Consider the following 15,365-nt stretch of genomic DNA (forward strand, 5'->3'; position numbering starts at 1 on the left):
GAATGATACTGGACAAATATAATCTCTAGTAGACATTTCATGGGAAATTAGAACGTTATTATACATGTGCATTTTTCTTTTGCTAAAAACAGCAAAAAATGATATGATATGGCACATCCCTATAGCAGAGCACAGAGCACACAGCACAGAGTATAGCACAGAGCACAGAGTACAGCACAGGACAGCACAGAGCACAGCACAGGACAGCACAGAGTACAGCACAGGACAGCACAGAGCACAGAGTACAGCACAGCATAGAGTACAGCAGTTAAAGCAGTGGCATACGCAATTACATGTACAGTATATGGGGTCTGTGCTTTCAGACAGGATGAATCATCTCTGCTTCTCTTTTTTGTTTTTAATACACATTTACCTCAAGCTCTTACCAATGATAATTGACTGATTTCAAGAACTGACTCATTCCTACTGCTCCAATCACAGCCATTGTTTGCAAGTTCTCATTCTTTAGCAGTGAATACAAAGCAATGTGAATTTGAATTAACAGAATAATGGGCTCAGCCTAAAATTCAACACTATTTTAAAAGGTATAAACAGCCTTTTATAGAGTAAAAGACTGAATATGAAAGTTGTATAGAGCATATAGAACATTTTGGTTGAGAATTAGGTTGGCAACAAGACATCCCAGTTTAAAGGGAATGTAGCATTAAAAGCATTAAGATCATCAGATTCATGCTTTATAACATTAAACATATATCTCAGCATTCTGAGACTAAGCAAATAGTCTTCTGCATTTCAGGGTTTTGCGATGCTGGCATATTTTATATTGACGGAGCTATTCAATCTGCAGCCTTGGCAGAGGGAGATTTTAATTAAAAGCGAGTGCCCTAAAATGAAAAAGTTGTCAATTGAATTTTGCCTGCGAGAGCCGACGATGATGAGAGAGAGAAGTGTTTACACTCAACATCACAGAACTGTTCGCCTTAATCCAGCAGGGATGTTTTAATATGTCTGTCAGCTGTGCTGTGCTTGTTTTTGGCTTAAGTACTGTATATTGTTACCATAGGTGGCAATTAGTGCTGGGCAGTATGGCCAAAAATGTATATCACGGTATTTTTCAAGATTCTGATGGTTTCACAGTATATCACGATATTTTTATTATTATTATTTTATTTATTTATTTTTCTTTTTTTTTTTTTGCATGACAGGGCTTTAATATAGGTTTGAGTTACTTTACTTATAGGAGTACATATAATATAAAAACACCAAGGCTTTAAATTAAGGCATTGCTTATTATTGAGTTTACTTTGTCCCACAAAATTAAACAATATATGAAGAAATAAGGCTTCATAAGCAGAAAAACAGATGAAGAATATATATAATAGACTTAAAAAGAGATACACCAATAACTTTAACACAGCTTACTTTACAATATATATATATATATATATTTTTAATAGTTCCATAAACACTATAAATGGACATAAAATACTCTTGTTTGAGTATTATAATGTGTTTAAGTATTCAAAGAGATCTTTCTCAAAATCTCTGTTGCACAAGAAAGACACAAGATTAATATGAATTTACTATAAAATTACAGTATTAAATCAGCCACAATTCCTTTCTTTCTCCAGTTAAGAAGAAATGCATTCAAATAATCCTTCAAGCTACAGTATTAATATATTTAAAATGGCTATAGTTGCTCTAATTTCCTGGGATAAAAACACTCCACTCAGAAGCAGGACCAGTGTTTGACTCTCTTCTCTGACGGTTCTGTTTCCCACGTCACTACGCAGCGCCCTCTAGCGGTATGGCGGTATGAGAAAAAAGCATACCGGTTCAAGTTCACCCCGAATAACCAAATGAATACAGAATAAACCGGTATACCGCCCAGTACTAGTGGCAATATATACCAAATAGCACCTTAGACCAAATAGACCTTTCTGTAGTCACTCTAGATGCTGTTAAACTATATAGATGAGACAAAATATTATGACCAACAGATACCTTCTTTTTGAGATAACCAATGTCATACTTCACTTCAATTCATCTGTGCTGAGGTCATAATGTTTTGGCTCATCTGTGTTTAGATATTTTTAGTATTTATTTTTTTCTGCAACACTGTAAACAGTCTGCAAATGTGTTTAATGCAAATACACTGCCTGAATTTGGATAGATAGATAGATAGATAGATAGATAGATAGATAGATAGATAGATAGATAGATAGATAGATAGATAGATAGATAGATAGATAGATAGATAGATAGATAGATAGATAGATAGATAGATAGATAGATAGATAGATAGATAGATAGATAGACACTTTATTGATCCCCGAGGGGAAATTCTACAACTAAGTAATAAGGAAGTGATGCGTTTTTTTTTTTTGCAGTTTTTCTGCAGGTTTAGGTTCAGCAACAGTATGTGCTGAAAGAATGAGGTCAGATGACTACCTGAATATACTGTATAAAGACCAGGTTATTCCATTAATTGATTTCTTCTTCCCTGATATCAGCACGGCCATATTCCAAGATGGCAGTGTCAGGATTCATGGTGCTGGAATTGTGAAAGAGTTCAGGGTTCAGGGAGCATGAGATCATCATTTAAACACATGGATTGAGAGAGAGAGAGTTCACCACAGAGTCCAGACCTTAACCTCATTGAGAATCTTTGGGATGTGCTGTATGGAGAAGAGCTGGTTTGTTCAGCGGTCAGACTCTACTATCATCAATGCTGCTGCAAGATATTGGTGAAAAACTAAATAAATGAAATAAATCTTGTGACACTGCAGAAGCTTATTGAAATATCTCCACGGTGAATGCACAGTGCTGCAATCAAAGCTAAAGGCAGTTCAACCAAATATTAGAGTGTGTGAAACATTTTTTTTTTTGGTGGCATTATTTATTTATTTATTTTTTGGGCCCTACATTGTACTGTAGGTTTGTAACTGATAAGCAATGCATCAAATACACAGTCATGTTATGCAACCCAAAGTTGCAACAAGCTTCGGTCTCATGGGTCTGTCTGATGTTTAGAACCTTTTGGCTTCTCTGTCAAGTAGAGAATGCAATAAGCAATCTTCTTCAATTAGCGCTAAAGAGACAAATCATTGTGGGGAGATAATTTGGAGCTACAGTCATATAAAAAAAATTGGGCACCCCTATTAATCTTAATTATTTTTAGTTCTAAATATTTGGGTGTTTGCAACAGCCATTTCAGTTTGATATATCTAATAACTGATGGACATTTTGCATTTTGCTTTTGCATATCTCGTGGCGTGCTTGCAGAAATGGCTTCTTTCGCATCACTCTCCCATACAGCTTCTCTTTGTGCAAAGTGCACTGTATTGTTGACCGATGCACAGTGACACCATCTGCAGCAAGATGATGCTGCAGCTCTTTGGAGGTGGTCTGTGGATTGTCCTTGACTGTTCTCACCATTCTTCTTCTCTGCCTTTCTGATATTTTTCTTGGCCTGCCACTTCTGGGCTTAACAAGAACTGTCCCTGTGGTCTTCCATTTCCTTACTATGTTCCTCACAGTGAAAACTGACAGGTTAAATCTCGGAGACAACTTTTTGTATCCTTCCCCTGAACAACTATGTTGAACAATCTTTGTTTTAAGATCATTCGAGAGTTGTTTTGATGAGCCCATGATGCCACTCTTCAGAGGAGATTCAAATAGGAGAACAACTTGCAATTGGCCACCTTAAATACCTTTTCTCATGATTGGATACACCTGGCTATGAAGTTCAAAGCTCAATGAGGTTACCAAACCAATTTTGTGCTTCAGTAAGTCAGTAAAAAGTAGTTAGGAGTATTCAAATCAATAAAATGATAAGGGTGCCCATACTAGAGAACATAGTAATGAAGAGGACAAACAGACGCTGGAACGGTGGAACTACTGCTTTTTTGATAGTTTTATACTTTTTTTTTATTATTTCTGACTGTCTAACATATACTCTAAATATCAGCCCAAACAAACCTTCGAACATTCAGAAAAAATACAATTTCTTTTTTGAAATCTGTGCAAGAACAAGGCCTACTCTTTCTCAGCGCGGTGTGTAAGCCCAGAGGAGGTGTAGAGGAGGATATAGATGTGTCTGAGACTGCGCTCTCACTTTGACTCATCACACACTAACAGGAAACTGTCTGGGTTGTGAGGTGTCTGCATAAAAAACATACAAATGAAAACACTGAACTCATTCCCAAAGCAGAATAAGATGTTCCAGGTCTCCATGAAGAGAACCAGAGAGTCTTTTCAATCAGGAATTGTCAGAATATCAAAGCACAGCTCATCTTAAAAAGTCTTTTCCCAAGTCTTGGGCATGTTCCAACTTCAGGTACTTTAGGTACATGCTTATAAACACTGAAACGGTGTGTGTGTGTGTGACATTTTTTATAACCTAGTAAAACATCACTAACATTAAAATAATCACAAATAAATACAAATCAACAGTACTTAGTTCATTCTTTGTTCATCTGCTGTGAGTGTATTTACTATCTCCAAACATCTACTTAAAGAAGCTCATTATTTACAGTTCCCATCCAGTTCTTTATCTAATCTAATCAATATTTCATATTTCTTTTTTTCTTTTAAATTTTTGATCCCATTTTCTCCTCAATTTACATGGCCAATTACCCAACCCACTCATTAGGACTCCCCCTATCACTAGTGATGCCCCAACACCAGGAGGGTGAAGACTAGCACATGCCTCCTCTGATACATGTGAAGTCAGACTCCACCTCTTTTCAAACTGCTGCTGTTGCAGCATTGCCGAGTAGCATCACAGTGCAGCGACTTGGTTCTAATACATCAGCTCACAGACGCCTTATGCTGAGTGACATCACGCTTTGTGATGAGTGATGAGGGGAAATAGCGCCATCTACTGCACCCACCCAGAGAGAGAGCTAGGACATTGTGCTCTCTCAGGGCTCCGGCAACTGATGGCAAGCTTTTTCAATTATTTTATTTTAAGAGAGAGAAAGCGAGAAAATGTGAGAAAATAAACTTATTTTATTATATTTAATGCATGCAATGGTATAAAAGTGGCAGAAAAAATTATAACCTGCACAAAATATAGAAGTTCCTTTCATCCGCATGTTCCATTTTGTTTGGTTTTAGTTTCGGCACAAAATTGTAATCTTTGTTCATCCCTAATAATTTCCCTCCTTTACGCACCAGAGCTGAAATCAGAAACCCACTGGTTTTCCCTCCAGTCCTCCAGTCTATTCATATCTGGCACTGCCATCCAATTCATCACAGCAGCGAACACAGCATTCAATACCAACCCAATAACAGCCCGAGACCGGCGGCCAACATCAGTATTCCAGAAGTGTACATAAAACAATACCGGCGGGATTGATTTTCACATTCTGCATTCAAAGAGCAGCAGATGCTCCTGCCACACTCTCGCGCTCGGCGAAAGGTACGCGAGTGTGTGGGTGGGGTACGGGGGCGCGACTGCTATAGGATAACACACCGGCACACATGTGCACACAGGCGTACGCGCACACACACACACACCAACATCAAACATGATACAGTCAAACAAGGCCATGAATATTGAGGTCCCGAACTCTCGGTTCCCCAAGGAGAATGCCTGACCCAAAAAAACAATCACATCTCAATTGCACTTCTGATAAGATCTTCACTTTACGATGAGTGAAAAATTCTGATTAAACCGTCAAACAGATACACAGCGTTTCTCTATACGCCAGCTTTATCCAGTAATCTTCGCCGGAAGGAGGAGGAAGAAGCGGTGACAAGGTTTAATCAGCACACAAACACCACGCAGAGAGAGAGAGAGAGAGAGAGAGAAAGCGAGCAAGAGGGAGAGCGAGAGAGCATGAGAAAGAGACGCCGCAGGAGAGAGACAGTGAGAGAGAGAGAAAGAACAAGAGAAAGCAAGAGATAAGAGAGCACAACTGAGAGAGAGCAAGAGAGTGCAAGAGCAAGCAAGAGTGAAGAAGTGAGAAAAAGAGAGAGCGCGAGAGAAAGAGAGAAAGAGAAAGCAAGAGAGTGAGAACAATGAAGAGAGAGAGAGAGAATGAGTGAGAGAGAGAGCTAGAGAGATGAGAGCGCGGGAGAGAGCACAAGAGAGAGAGAGTGAGAAAGCGAGCAAGAGGGAGAGCAAGAGAGAGAGCATTACAAAAAGACAGCGCAGGAGAGAGACAGTGAGAGAGAGAGAGAGAGAGAGAGAGAGAGAGAGAGGGAGAGAGAGGGAGAGCGAGCAAGAGAGCACGAAAGAGAGTAGTGCAAAAGAGTGAGCAAGAGTGCAAGAGCAAGAGAAAGAGAGAGAGCAGGATAGACAAAGAGAGAGAGTCAAAGACAGGGAGAGCAAGAGAGAGAGCATGAGAAAGAGAGAGCGCAGGAGAGAGACAGTGAGAGAGAGCATGAGAGAGAGACAGAGTAAGAGAACAAGGGAGAGAGAGAGTGAGAGTGTGAAAGAGTGAGTGAGGGGGAGAGCAAGAGAGAGAGAAAGAGAGTGAGACAGTGAGAGAGTGAGAGAGAGAGCGAGAGAGAACAAGAAAGAGTAAGAGCATGAGCAAGAGAGAGCGTGAGTAAGAGACAGCTCGGGAGAGAGAGAGAGACAGTTTGAGAAAGAGAGAGAGAGACAGAGCGAGAGAATGAGAGAGAGATATAAAAAGAAATAGAAATAGAAAGACAGCAAGTCGGTGAGAGAGAGAGAGAGCGAGAGAGACCAAGAGAGCACGAAAGAGAGAGTGAGAGAGTGAGAGAGAGCATGAAAGAGAAAGAGCACAGGAGAGAGACAGAGAGAGCAAGAGAGAGCACGAGAGAGTGAGAGAGTAAGGGCGGGACAGAGAGTGCGAGAGAAAGAGATGGGGAAGCTACTCCAAGTCTTTTCCAGCATAAAAGGCTGAAATCAGAGCAACAGGAAGCTCCAGTTTTCAGGTAAAAAGCTGTATAGAAGCAGCAGCTCATCAGAACAGCTGTGGTGAGAAAAGACTAATCTAATTGTGTCCAATTGAGCTTCAGTATGACGGCTGATCTCTATCTTCATCAGCTTTCAGCACTTTCACAGCTGGATAAGCTCTGAAATGAGAAACCCGTCACTCGCCTGAGAGACGATCGACTGAACGCTTATTCGTGGCGATATCTGGGCCATCCGAGTGTTTCTGTTAAACTGGCCATGATGTGACTGTGTAAAATCGCTCAGACACAGTATATTAGTCTGATTTTCACACCTTTCTTCCATCTAGATACCATATCGCCTTTAGATATAAAAAACAAAGTAAATAATGAAAATCAATGTCATCAACCCTCAAGAGCTCTTCAGTTATGTTCTCGAGAAAAGCATGCTTCATAAACATTAAGTGTGTTTATCGTATCGCTGGAGAAGAGATGGATTTTTCCCACACGACTCCATCAATGTTCTTTAACATCTCTGCTCCACCGCAATCACTCGGTTACACGCTCCTCCCACGCCGACCTCCATACCTGCCAGAAAGCCTAAAGAATAGCCTTAGGCTGCGCTGTGTAGGGGGTTAATTACACGTTTTCCCTACCTCTTACAATAATTAAAGATATGGCCACGAGGAATATGTTAATGAGGTTCCCCAGAGACATGATCCTGAGGTTAACAAATTCCCTAGAAAAAGCGCCAAGACGAGGGAACGAATCAGAACCTGCATATAAGACAAAGCTACACTAAATGCCTGTACAATTTGCAACTGCAATTGAATTTGAGCTTGATTTCTCTAAAAACGAGCGTATAAAATCAAATGACATCCAAATTACAGCCTCGTGCTTCACATATTAATTACATGACTTTTCTAAGGCTTACATATCTACAAGATATTTGGTGGATTAATCAATTAATCAATCAATCAATCAATCAACCTTAATTTTCACTCGGGTAAAACATTGAGGGTGACCCTCATTTACAATGTTGCTGAGAATTTACAGCATCAAAGGGATTGAAAACATTTAATAATAAAATAGAAATAATGAGGAATAAAATAGTTAAAAATAATAAAAAAAATAAAATAATTACTAATTTTAAATCAACAGTTAATATATATAAATAAAATATATATGTAAAACAGAAAATTCTAAAATACCATAAAAAACATCAAGCACTCATTCTATTTTGAAAGAAAATCTATATTTTTTTAAGAATGCATTTTTGTTTACTTAGGCGCTTCCCCCAGCTTCCCCATCAGAAGGAAAACATGGCGAGACCCCTTTTCCTTACTATTGTCACTTAAAATCTTAAAGTCTTATAATCACTTATAAAGTGCTTCTTATGTATGAAAATAGACCAAAAAAATACATGTTCATAGTTGATAGTGCGCCTTATTATACGATGCGCCTTATGGTTTGTAAAATACGGTATTCATTCTAGCTACACAGGAGAGATTAATACAGGACATCATTAGGAACCTCTACAACTCCATGCTAAATATAAATACAAATGAGCGTCATATTTAATTTCTTATTTTTTTAAATAATCGATTGTTACTTGTAACCTTTATCTTACTTCAGAGTAGAATTACAACCACAAACGTCCTTCTGGGTGCAGCAACATTTCTAATGGTGAAGGCATGTTGTGCTTTTTATGTACATTTCAGTGTTCGGGACAATTCTGTTGCTTCTGTTTCTTTCAGTATGGGAGGGACTGAGATACGGCATACTATTTTTCATAAAATATATAGATGTTGAACTGACAATAGGGACAAGACAAGACAAGAGAAGACAAGAAAAATAAATTACAAAAAAAGTAATATGTTTTTTTAGGTTTGCCATGCACAAGAATTAATATTGATAATGGTAATGGTATAAATGATAATAAAAGCATTAGTTAAGAATCAAATCAAAAGTAAGCACAGCATATCTGCTCACTGATGAATGACAAAACACACACACAAAACAAACACAGTGTTTGTCTTGTTCTCTCAGTGTGTGTGTATGTGTGTATTGGGTGTGCCAGCTGTAGACCACACAGAAACAGCCTTCTTATCCAGACACCATGGCTTTGGCACGGTCTCCAAAACCCAGACCAAACAGTATCAACACAGATCTGGCTCTATCTCAGCCCACCTGACAGACACCAGCCAGCCTCTATTGTTCCTCCTATTGTTCTGGCAATGCATCATTAAACACTGTATGATTCTGCAGAAGAAAAGAACAAAAGGAACAAAAAGGAGATTTACAGCACATGCTGACTATCACCTTTTATTGGGCAGCGAGTCATATTTATTATAATAATAATTCAAAAGCCCAAGAAATCAAATTTAGCTATAAAAACAGCAGATACTATTTTAAGAAACTGCTTTTTAGAGCATGTAAACTATATCTTACCCATCATGCTATTAGAAAGGTTTTGCTGATGTCTCTATTAAAACAGCATGTGCAGTGAACAGTATTGTATGATGTATACTCCATTAGCCATAGTAAAATATATTTTTAAGCATATAGAGATTCTGCCTGTATCGTTTGATACACTATGAGTCTAAGTATGGCTCATACACAATGGTTAACAATTAAGCCCTTCTAACAAAGAACCATATACTGTATGAACCATGTTCATTTACTGTTGTTTCATTTCATTTTAGTGCTTTAAAATGAAAAAAAAAAGAAAGAAAGAAAAAAAACATTTCTCCCAATATGAAGACATTAGCAAAACATGGTTATACGTTCGAAGGGCTCAATTTTAAAGCTAGGCAAAATATTACACTATAATCTTTAAATATGATGACATTTTTATGATACACTATATTTACCTTTGTACACAAGTTTGCAGTCTTAATGACCTGTTCTTTAAACCAATACTATTTAAATACTTTCCTATACTGAGCACAGGAATTTTATTCAAAATATACTGCAATTTTTTTAATTAAACTGGACTAATAATGCTCTTTGTAATTATTAATGCATGGTTGGGTCATTATTCTTTAAGCACAAATGATATAGTGTATAATTTTTTAAAAATATATTACAACATATTGCCCACCTGTAGCTCAATTATTATTATTCTTTTTTAATAAAATCAGGGGAAACAAAAAAAAAGACATCTGATGTGTCTGGTACACTTTTGATACTTTTTAGATTTTTTTAGATTTTTTAGATACTTTTTTGGCTTAAGATTTGCTTGTGTTTTTTATGCAAAAAAACAAACAGATCATGCTTTGAAAAATATTAAATAATGGGAACAATACTGAGAAGTAGAAGTGGACAATGTGGCCCTAAAATAATATATACACGATATTTTATGTTATTTTTGCAATAACAATAGAATATTTTGGCAAGAATACACTAATGCAACAAATGAAAAATTTATTTTACTATTGCATACAGTACAATATGGCACACTTTGACTATACTATACCTGAGATATTTAAAAAATGCAAGAATTTTATCAGATTTGTAACAGAAGTCAATGATCCTGATTTTCATGATACTTATAATAATGCACTTCAAATATCTCCATATATCCAGGATTAAAGTAAAATAAATGATACTGGACAGATATAATCTGTCTTTAGTAGATATATAATGGAAAATGAGAACAGTGTGATTTTTTTTTGTTGCCAAAAACAGTAAAAAAGTAGTACCCTGATGTGATAAATAGGGGTGGGTGATATGGCACGATATTTCAGAGTATAATATCATTCACGTATTAAAAAATGTTGCCGATATTATTGTGTACAATACGATATGGCACACCCCTACTTTTATTGATTAATAAAGGTAGATTAAACTGTCAAAAATGGCTGTTTTTAATTCTGTAAATGAATAAAAATCTGCTGTTTTGTCCAAGAAAAAGGCTTATGCTTTAAAGTCTGAAACTGAACGTGGCAGGGAGCCATGAGAAATCAATAATGGAGTCACTGACTGGTCAAGAGGCATTTGCACAGGACGCTGAGCAGATCTGCTGTCTGAGTGAATCCGCGCTGCAGGACAAAAGCTTCAGGACCTGCCAGATTGGTAATTAGAGTTTAGTAGGTGGGCTGAAGTTGTCATTCATCCCTCGCCAAAGGTGCCATGTTTCCAACAGTCGCTGCCACGGGAACACCAGCTGGTGCCGAGAACCAGCTGAACCCGGTTGGCAGCCAATGGGTGGGATTTACACACTGACCTGCAAAGGCTGCTGGGAGATGTGACACAGATTCGGCCTGACAGCTGGGTAAACCATTAGGAGTGTCGGAGACGGAGACGAGAAGACGGAAGAGTGGAAAAATTAAGAAAGACACTCAGTGATAGCAGCACAGGAGCTGCTTAATAAATACAACATAATAAATAATTAAAAAAATGCTTCAACAGCCAATAAGATGCCTCCAGTAAATACTGCATAAATAATACTGCATGTGTGGTAGTTTTATTGTAATATTTTGAAGACTTAATAGACCATATACTTTTCAATGCCACCAACATTGAGCCACTAATATACTACATATATGAAATATGAAAAACAAATCTCTCAATTTTTGTCAATTTTAAGCTTACTAGATAATTCAAACACACAAACGATCAACAGAAATTCTCCAAAACTACCTAAAATAAACTCTTTTTACACTGACTTCTATTAAAAGTTAAGGTTTTAGGTTTTATCTCCCTCCTGTAAAGTTCCTGCTTTGAGAATACATGTTTTTCATTGGACAGTAACAATATCCTATATGTCATGTTCACACTACAGGTAGAAATTTGGCCTAATCACATTTCCTCCCCAAATCTACTTTAACTACTTTAATAGGCTGTTTACATTATCATTTTAACATGGTCTATATCTGAGATTAGCCTGAGCTTGTGAGGACGCTCTCCTGAACTGACCTGCGTGTGAACCCAGTGAACTCATCCAATATATACAGCTCCCCTGTATCTTAGCTGACAAGATAATATGAGACAGTAAAATTACAATCCTGAGTGTCTTTAGACAAGAGTAAAAATGATAATTTGAGTTATGAGCCTTATTTTCCCATATACACATTGTCTAGCATCAATTATAAGGACATAAACCCCAACTTTTGGACTGTGGAGTAATGTTGCATTTCGTTCTCTGGAGTAATTAATTAGAGGCAGATAGATGGATTTATACAGTGCGATAAAAAAGTTTGGGCAGCCGTGATCATTTTCAGTCAGCCATTTCCACCTGATGGATGATCAAACCAAGCTGAACTGCTTGATTTTTTGCACCAGGAGTGGTATAAAGTTATCCAAAAGCAGTGTGTAAGACTTGTGGAGGAGAACATGATGCCATGATGCCATGCAATCACGAAAACTGTGATTAAAAACCAGGGTTATTCCACCAAACATAATTTCTCTTAACTTTCTCCAACTCTTGAAACTTTATGAATATGAACTTGTTTCCTTTGCATTATTTGAGGTCTAAAAGCTCTGCATCTTTTTTTTTTTTTTTTTTGCTTTTTCAGCCATTTGTCATTTTTTTGCAAATAAATGCTCTAAATAACAATATTTTATTTTACTTGGAATTTGAGAGAAATGTTCGTAGTTTATTGAATAAATCAACAATGTTCATTTTACTCAAAACTCAAATCTACCTATAAATAGTAAAATCAGACAAACTGTTTTAGAAACTGAAGTGGTCTCTGTATAATAACAGAAATTGCTGATATGAACAACCAATGATTTATAAAGAAAAATCATGAACATTTTCAGGGGTGCCTAAACCTTTTCATATCAATGCAGATAGATAGATACATAGATAAACATACAGATAGACAGACAGATAGATGATGGCATGTTGGATCACTGGCTTTTGGATAAATCTGGTGTTAGCATTAGCACATGCCAGCTGCCAGTTGTTCCTGCAGTTGTTGCTTTATCTATGCATGGATTTCAGAGTCAGCCTCGCTGAACATCTGACTCATCTGACTCAGGCCACAGCGGGGAAATCGCTGCACGCCTGCTAACTCGCGAATGAAGCGCCGTGATATGATGGGTGTTAAAGAGTGCTATTTTCCTCAGAAGGATGGCACGCTGCTAGAAATGCAAGCCCTCCGCTTTCCCGGGAGGAGCGAAAATAGCTCCCATCCTCCTCTCCACAAAGTCACAGACGGAAATAGCTGAGTAGGTTAAATGAATTTCTCCCTCTCCATCGCTCACGACGAGCGGCCGGCCGCTCTGCGATCGTCATCCAGTCCTGCCCGGGACCCGCAGTCTGCATGCTCTCCATTAGATTACTTCTGCCTGTCCCAGGAGTGGCACGCCGCACTCAGAGTATTAGCTTCCTGACTGGGCTGTAATCAGCGTGAAGAATGAGTTAATACCCGCCGGCTAATGGCAGAGCCTGCGACTCCTCGCCGTGCTGGAAATTAATTTGCTCTTTTTCACTGACTGGGCAGCGCTCGCATGCGCATGCCCACCCACTCACACACGGGGGTCGCCCACGCTTACATACAGACTCTAATCTCCTGATCTGCTGGACCAGGTCTACATGACCTGCAGCGTAATAAACTCTTACAATCATGATAAATGATGTAAAACTGCATTTTTTTTTATCAATATACACTCACCGTCAAAGAAATGGTTGTAAATAGGGCTGCATGATATATTGTTTAAGCATCGTAATCGAGATGTGAGCATGCGCAATAGTCAGATCCCAGGACGTGTGATGTCACTTAAATCAAGGCAATTAAATCAAACACGTCATGTTGCAATGTTGTTTTGATTCTTAACACAAGAAGGAAAGTAGATACACAGCACTGTCTCTGTGTCTGTGTAAGTAACAGGCTGCTGCTGCCTGTGCGAGAAGCGCGAGGGGGAGGGGGGAGTAAACACAAGGTAACCACGTGGCCTCCATCATCCACATGGCTGGGCACGTGCTTGTTAACGTGGGCACGTGTGGAAAGCTGTGCACCTCAGTGCAGCACAGTTTTGCAGTGCAGATATTTCCAGTTACAGCTGAATTCACACTTTTTTTAATCCCAGAAAAATGCTCTTATTTACCTTTTAAAAAGCCATTTAAATGCCTGATTAAAGGGCGAATTTCTGTCGTTTTGCTGTTTTTCTCGGGTTTTGAGTGCTCTGTGCTGACTCAGCTCTTGATCGTCTGTCCGGAGCCAAGACAGCGCGTGGGTGGGGGCGGGGCTGGTGACGTCATGGGCCCTGCATTGTTTAATATCGCGATATATATCGTAGAAAGAACATTTGCAATGTAACAATTTTCCAATATCGTGCAGCCCTATTGAAATACAAAAAAAAAACTCCACTACAATGCACCAAAGCAACCGCCTCTGCCTCCATGTCATGCCTCCATGCCAATCCCAGAAAATTACAGAACTAAATACTATTCACCAATATAAGGACCACCTGAACACATCTAATTATCTTATTACATGCTTATTTGATGCAAATTCTATTTTTTTTATTTTTAGCTGGAGCTTTTGTCTATTCCAGCTGGTTTCCAAACCTCACCTTCTTTGTCGTCATGTCGTATGACGGCGTCCTGGAGGATGTCTGAGAGCGGGAAGCTGATGGCGTGTTTTTTGCGATGGCTGCGTGGTTTGTGGCCGCTCTGTTTCTGCAGAGTGCGCTCGCGCTCGTAGTACGCCCTCAGCTGATCACACCTCATGCGCCGCACCAGCCTCTGCCTCTGACCCAGCGGCAGAGACTCCAGCAAACACTGGTCTATCTCCATGTTCTGCCTGAAGACGTTACATAGCTGGAAACAACCTGAGAACAAGACGAAGAGAAAAAGAGAAGAGTGTGTTTCAATGACTTTGCAGACTCTAGCCGCAAAATAAATATATATACAGTTTCTGAATCAGTTTCTCTTATTTTGCTATTTATAGGTATATGTTTGAGTAAAATGAACATTGTTGTTTTATTCTATAAACTACAGACAACATTTCTCCCAAATTTCAAAAGAAAATATTCTCATTTGGAGCATTTATTTGCAGAAAATGAGAAATGTCTGAATAAAACAAAAAAAGACGCAGAGCTTTCAGACCTCAAATAACGCAAAGAAAACAAGTTCATATTCATAAAGTTTTAAGAGTTCAGAAATCATTATTTGGTTTAATAACCCTGGTTTTTAATCACAGTTTTCATGCATCTTGGCATGTTCTCCTCCACCAGTCTTACACACTGCTTTTGAATAACTTTATGCCACTCCTGGTGCAAAAATGCAAGCAGTTCAACTTGGTTTGATGGCTTGTGATCATCCATCTTCCTCTTGATTATATTGCAGAGGTTTTCAAGTTGGTAAAATCAAAGAAACTCATCATTTTTAAGTGGTCTTTTATTTTTTTTTCCAGAGCTATATATATACAGTATAGACAATTTGGTATATATATATCAGAAAGATAGAGCTTATAATGTGTGTCAGATATGTACAGTAGATGATACAGATGGGGACAAAAAGGTTAAAGAGAGTGGAGAAGAAAACAAACTATAAACGATAAAGCGCTGCAATTTCCTATCCT

At 38.3% G+C, this 15,365-nt stretch overlaps 1 protein-coding gene across 3 annotated transcripts in view; it reads right to left on the reverse strand.

The window, feature by feature from the left end:
* The window catches only part of myo16 (myosin XVI), a 264,223-nt gene that overhangs the window by 179,020 nt on the left and 69,838 nt on the right, over positions 1–15,365 (reverse strand). For all 3 annotated transcript variants that reach the window (XM_049485244.1, XM_049485243.1, XM_049485245.1), the window contains exon 2: positions 14,356–14,613. In XM_049485244.1, the coding sequence (XP_049341201.1) occupies positions 14,356–14,578 (223 nt within the window). In that variant the 5' untranslated portion in view covers positions 14,579–14,613. The remainder of the gene's footprint in view (positions 1–14,355; positions 14,614–15,365) is intronic.

The sequence above is a fragment of the Astyanax mexicanus genome, chromosome 11 (genome assembly GCF_023375975.1).
Source record: "Astyanax mexicanus isolate ESR-SI-001 chromosome 11, AstMex3_surface, whole genome shotgun sequence".
In the NCBI taxonomy this organism is placed as follows: Eukaryota; Metazoa; Chordata; class Actinopteri; order Characiformes; family Acestrorhamphidae; genus Astyanax; species Astyanax mexicanus.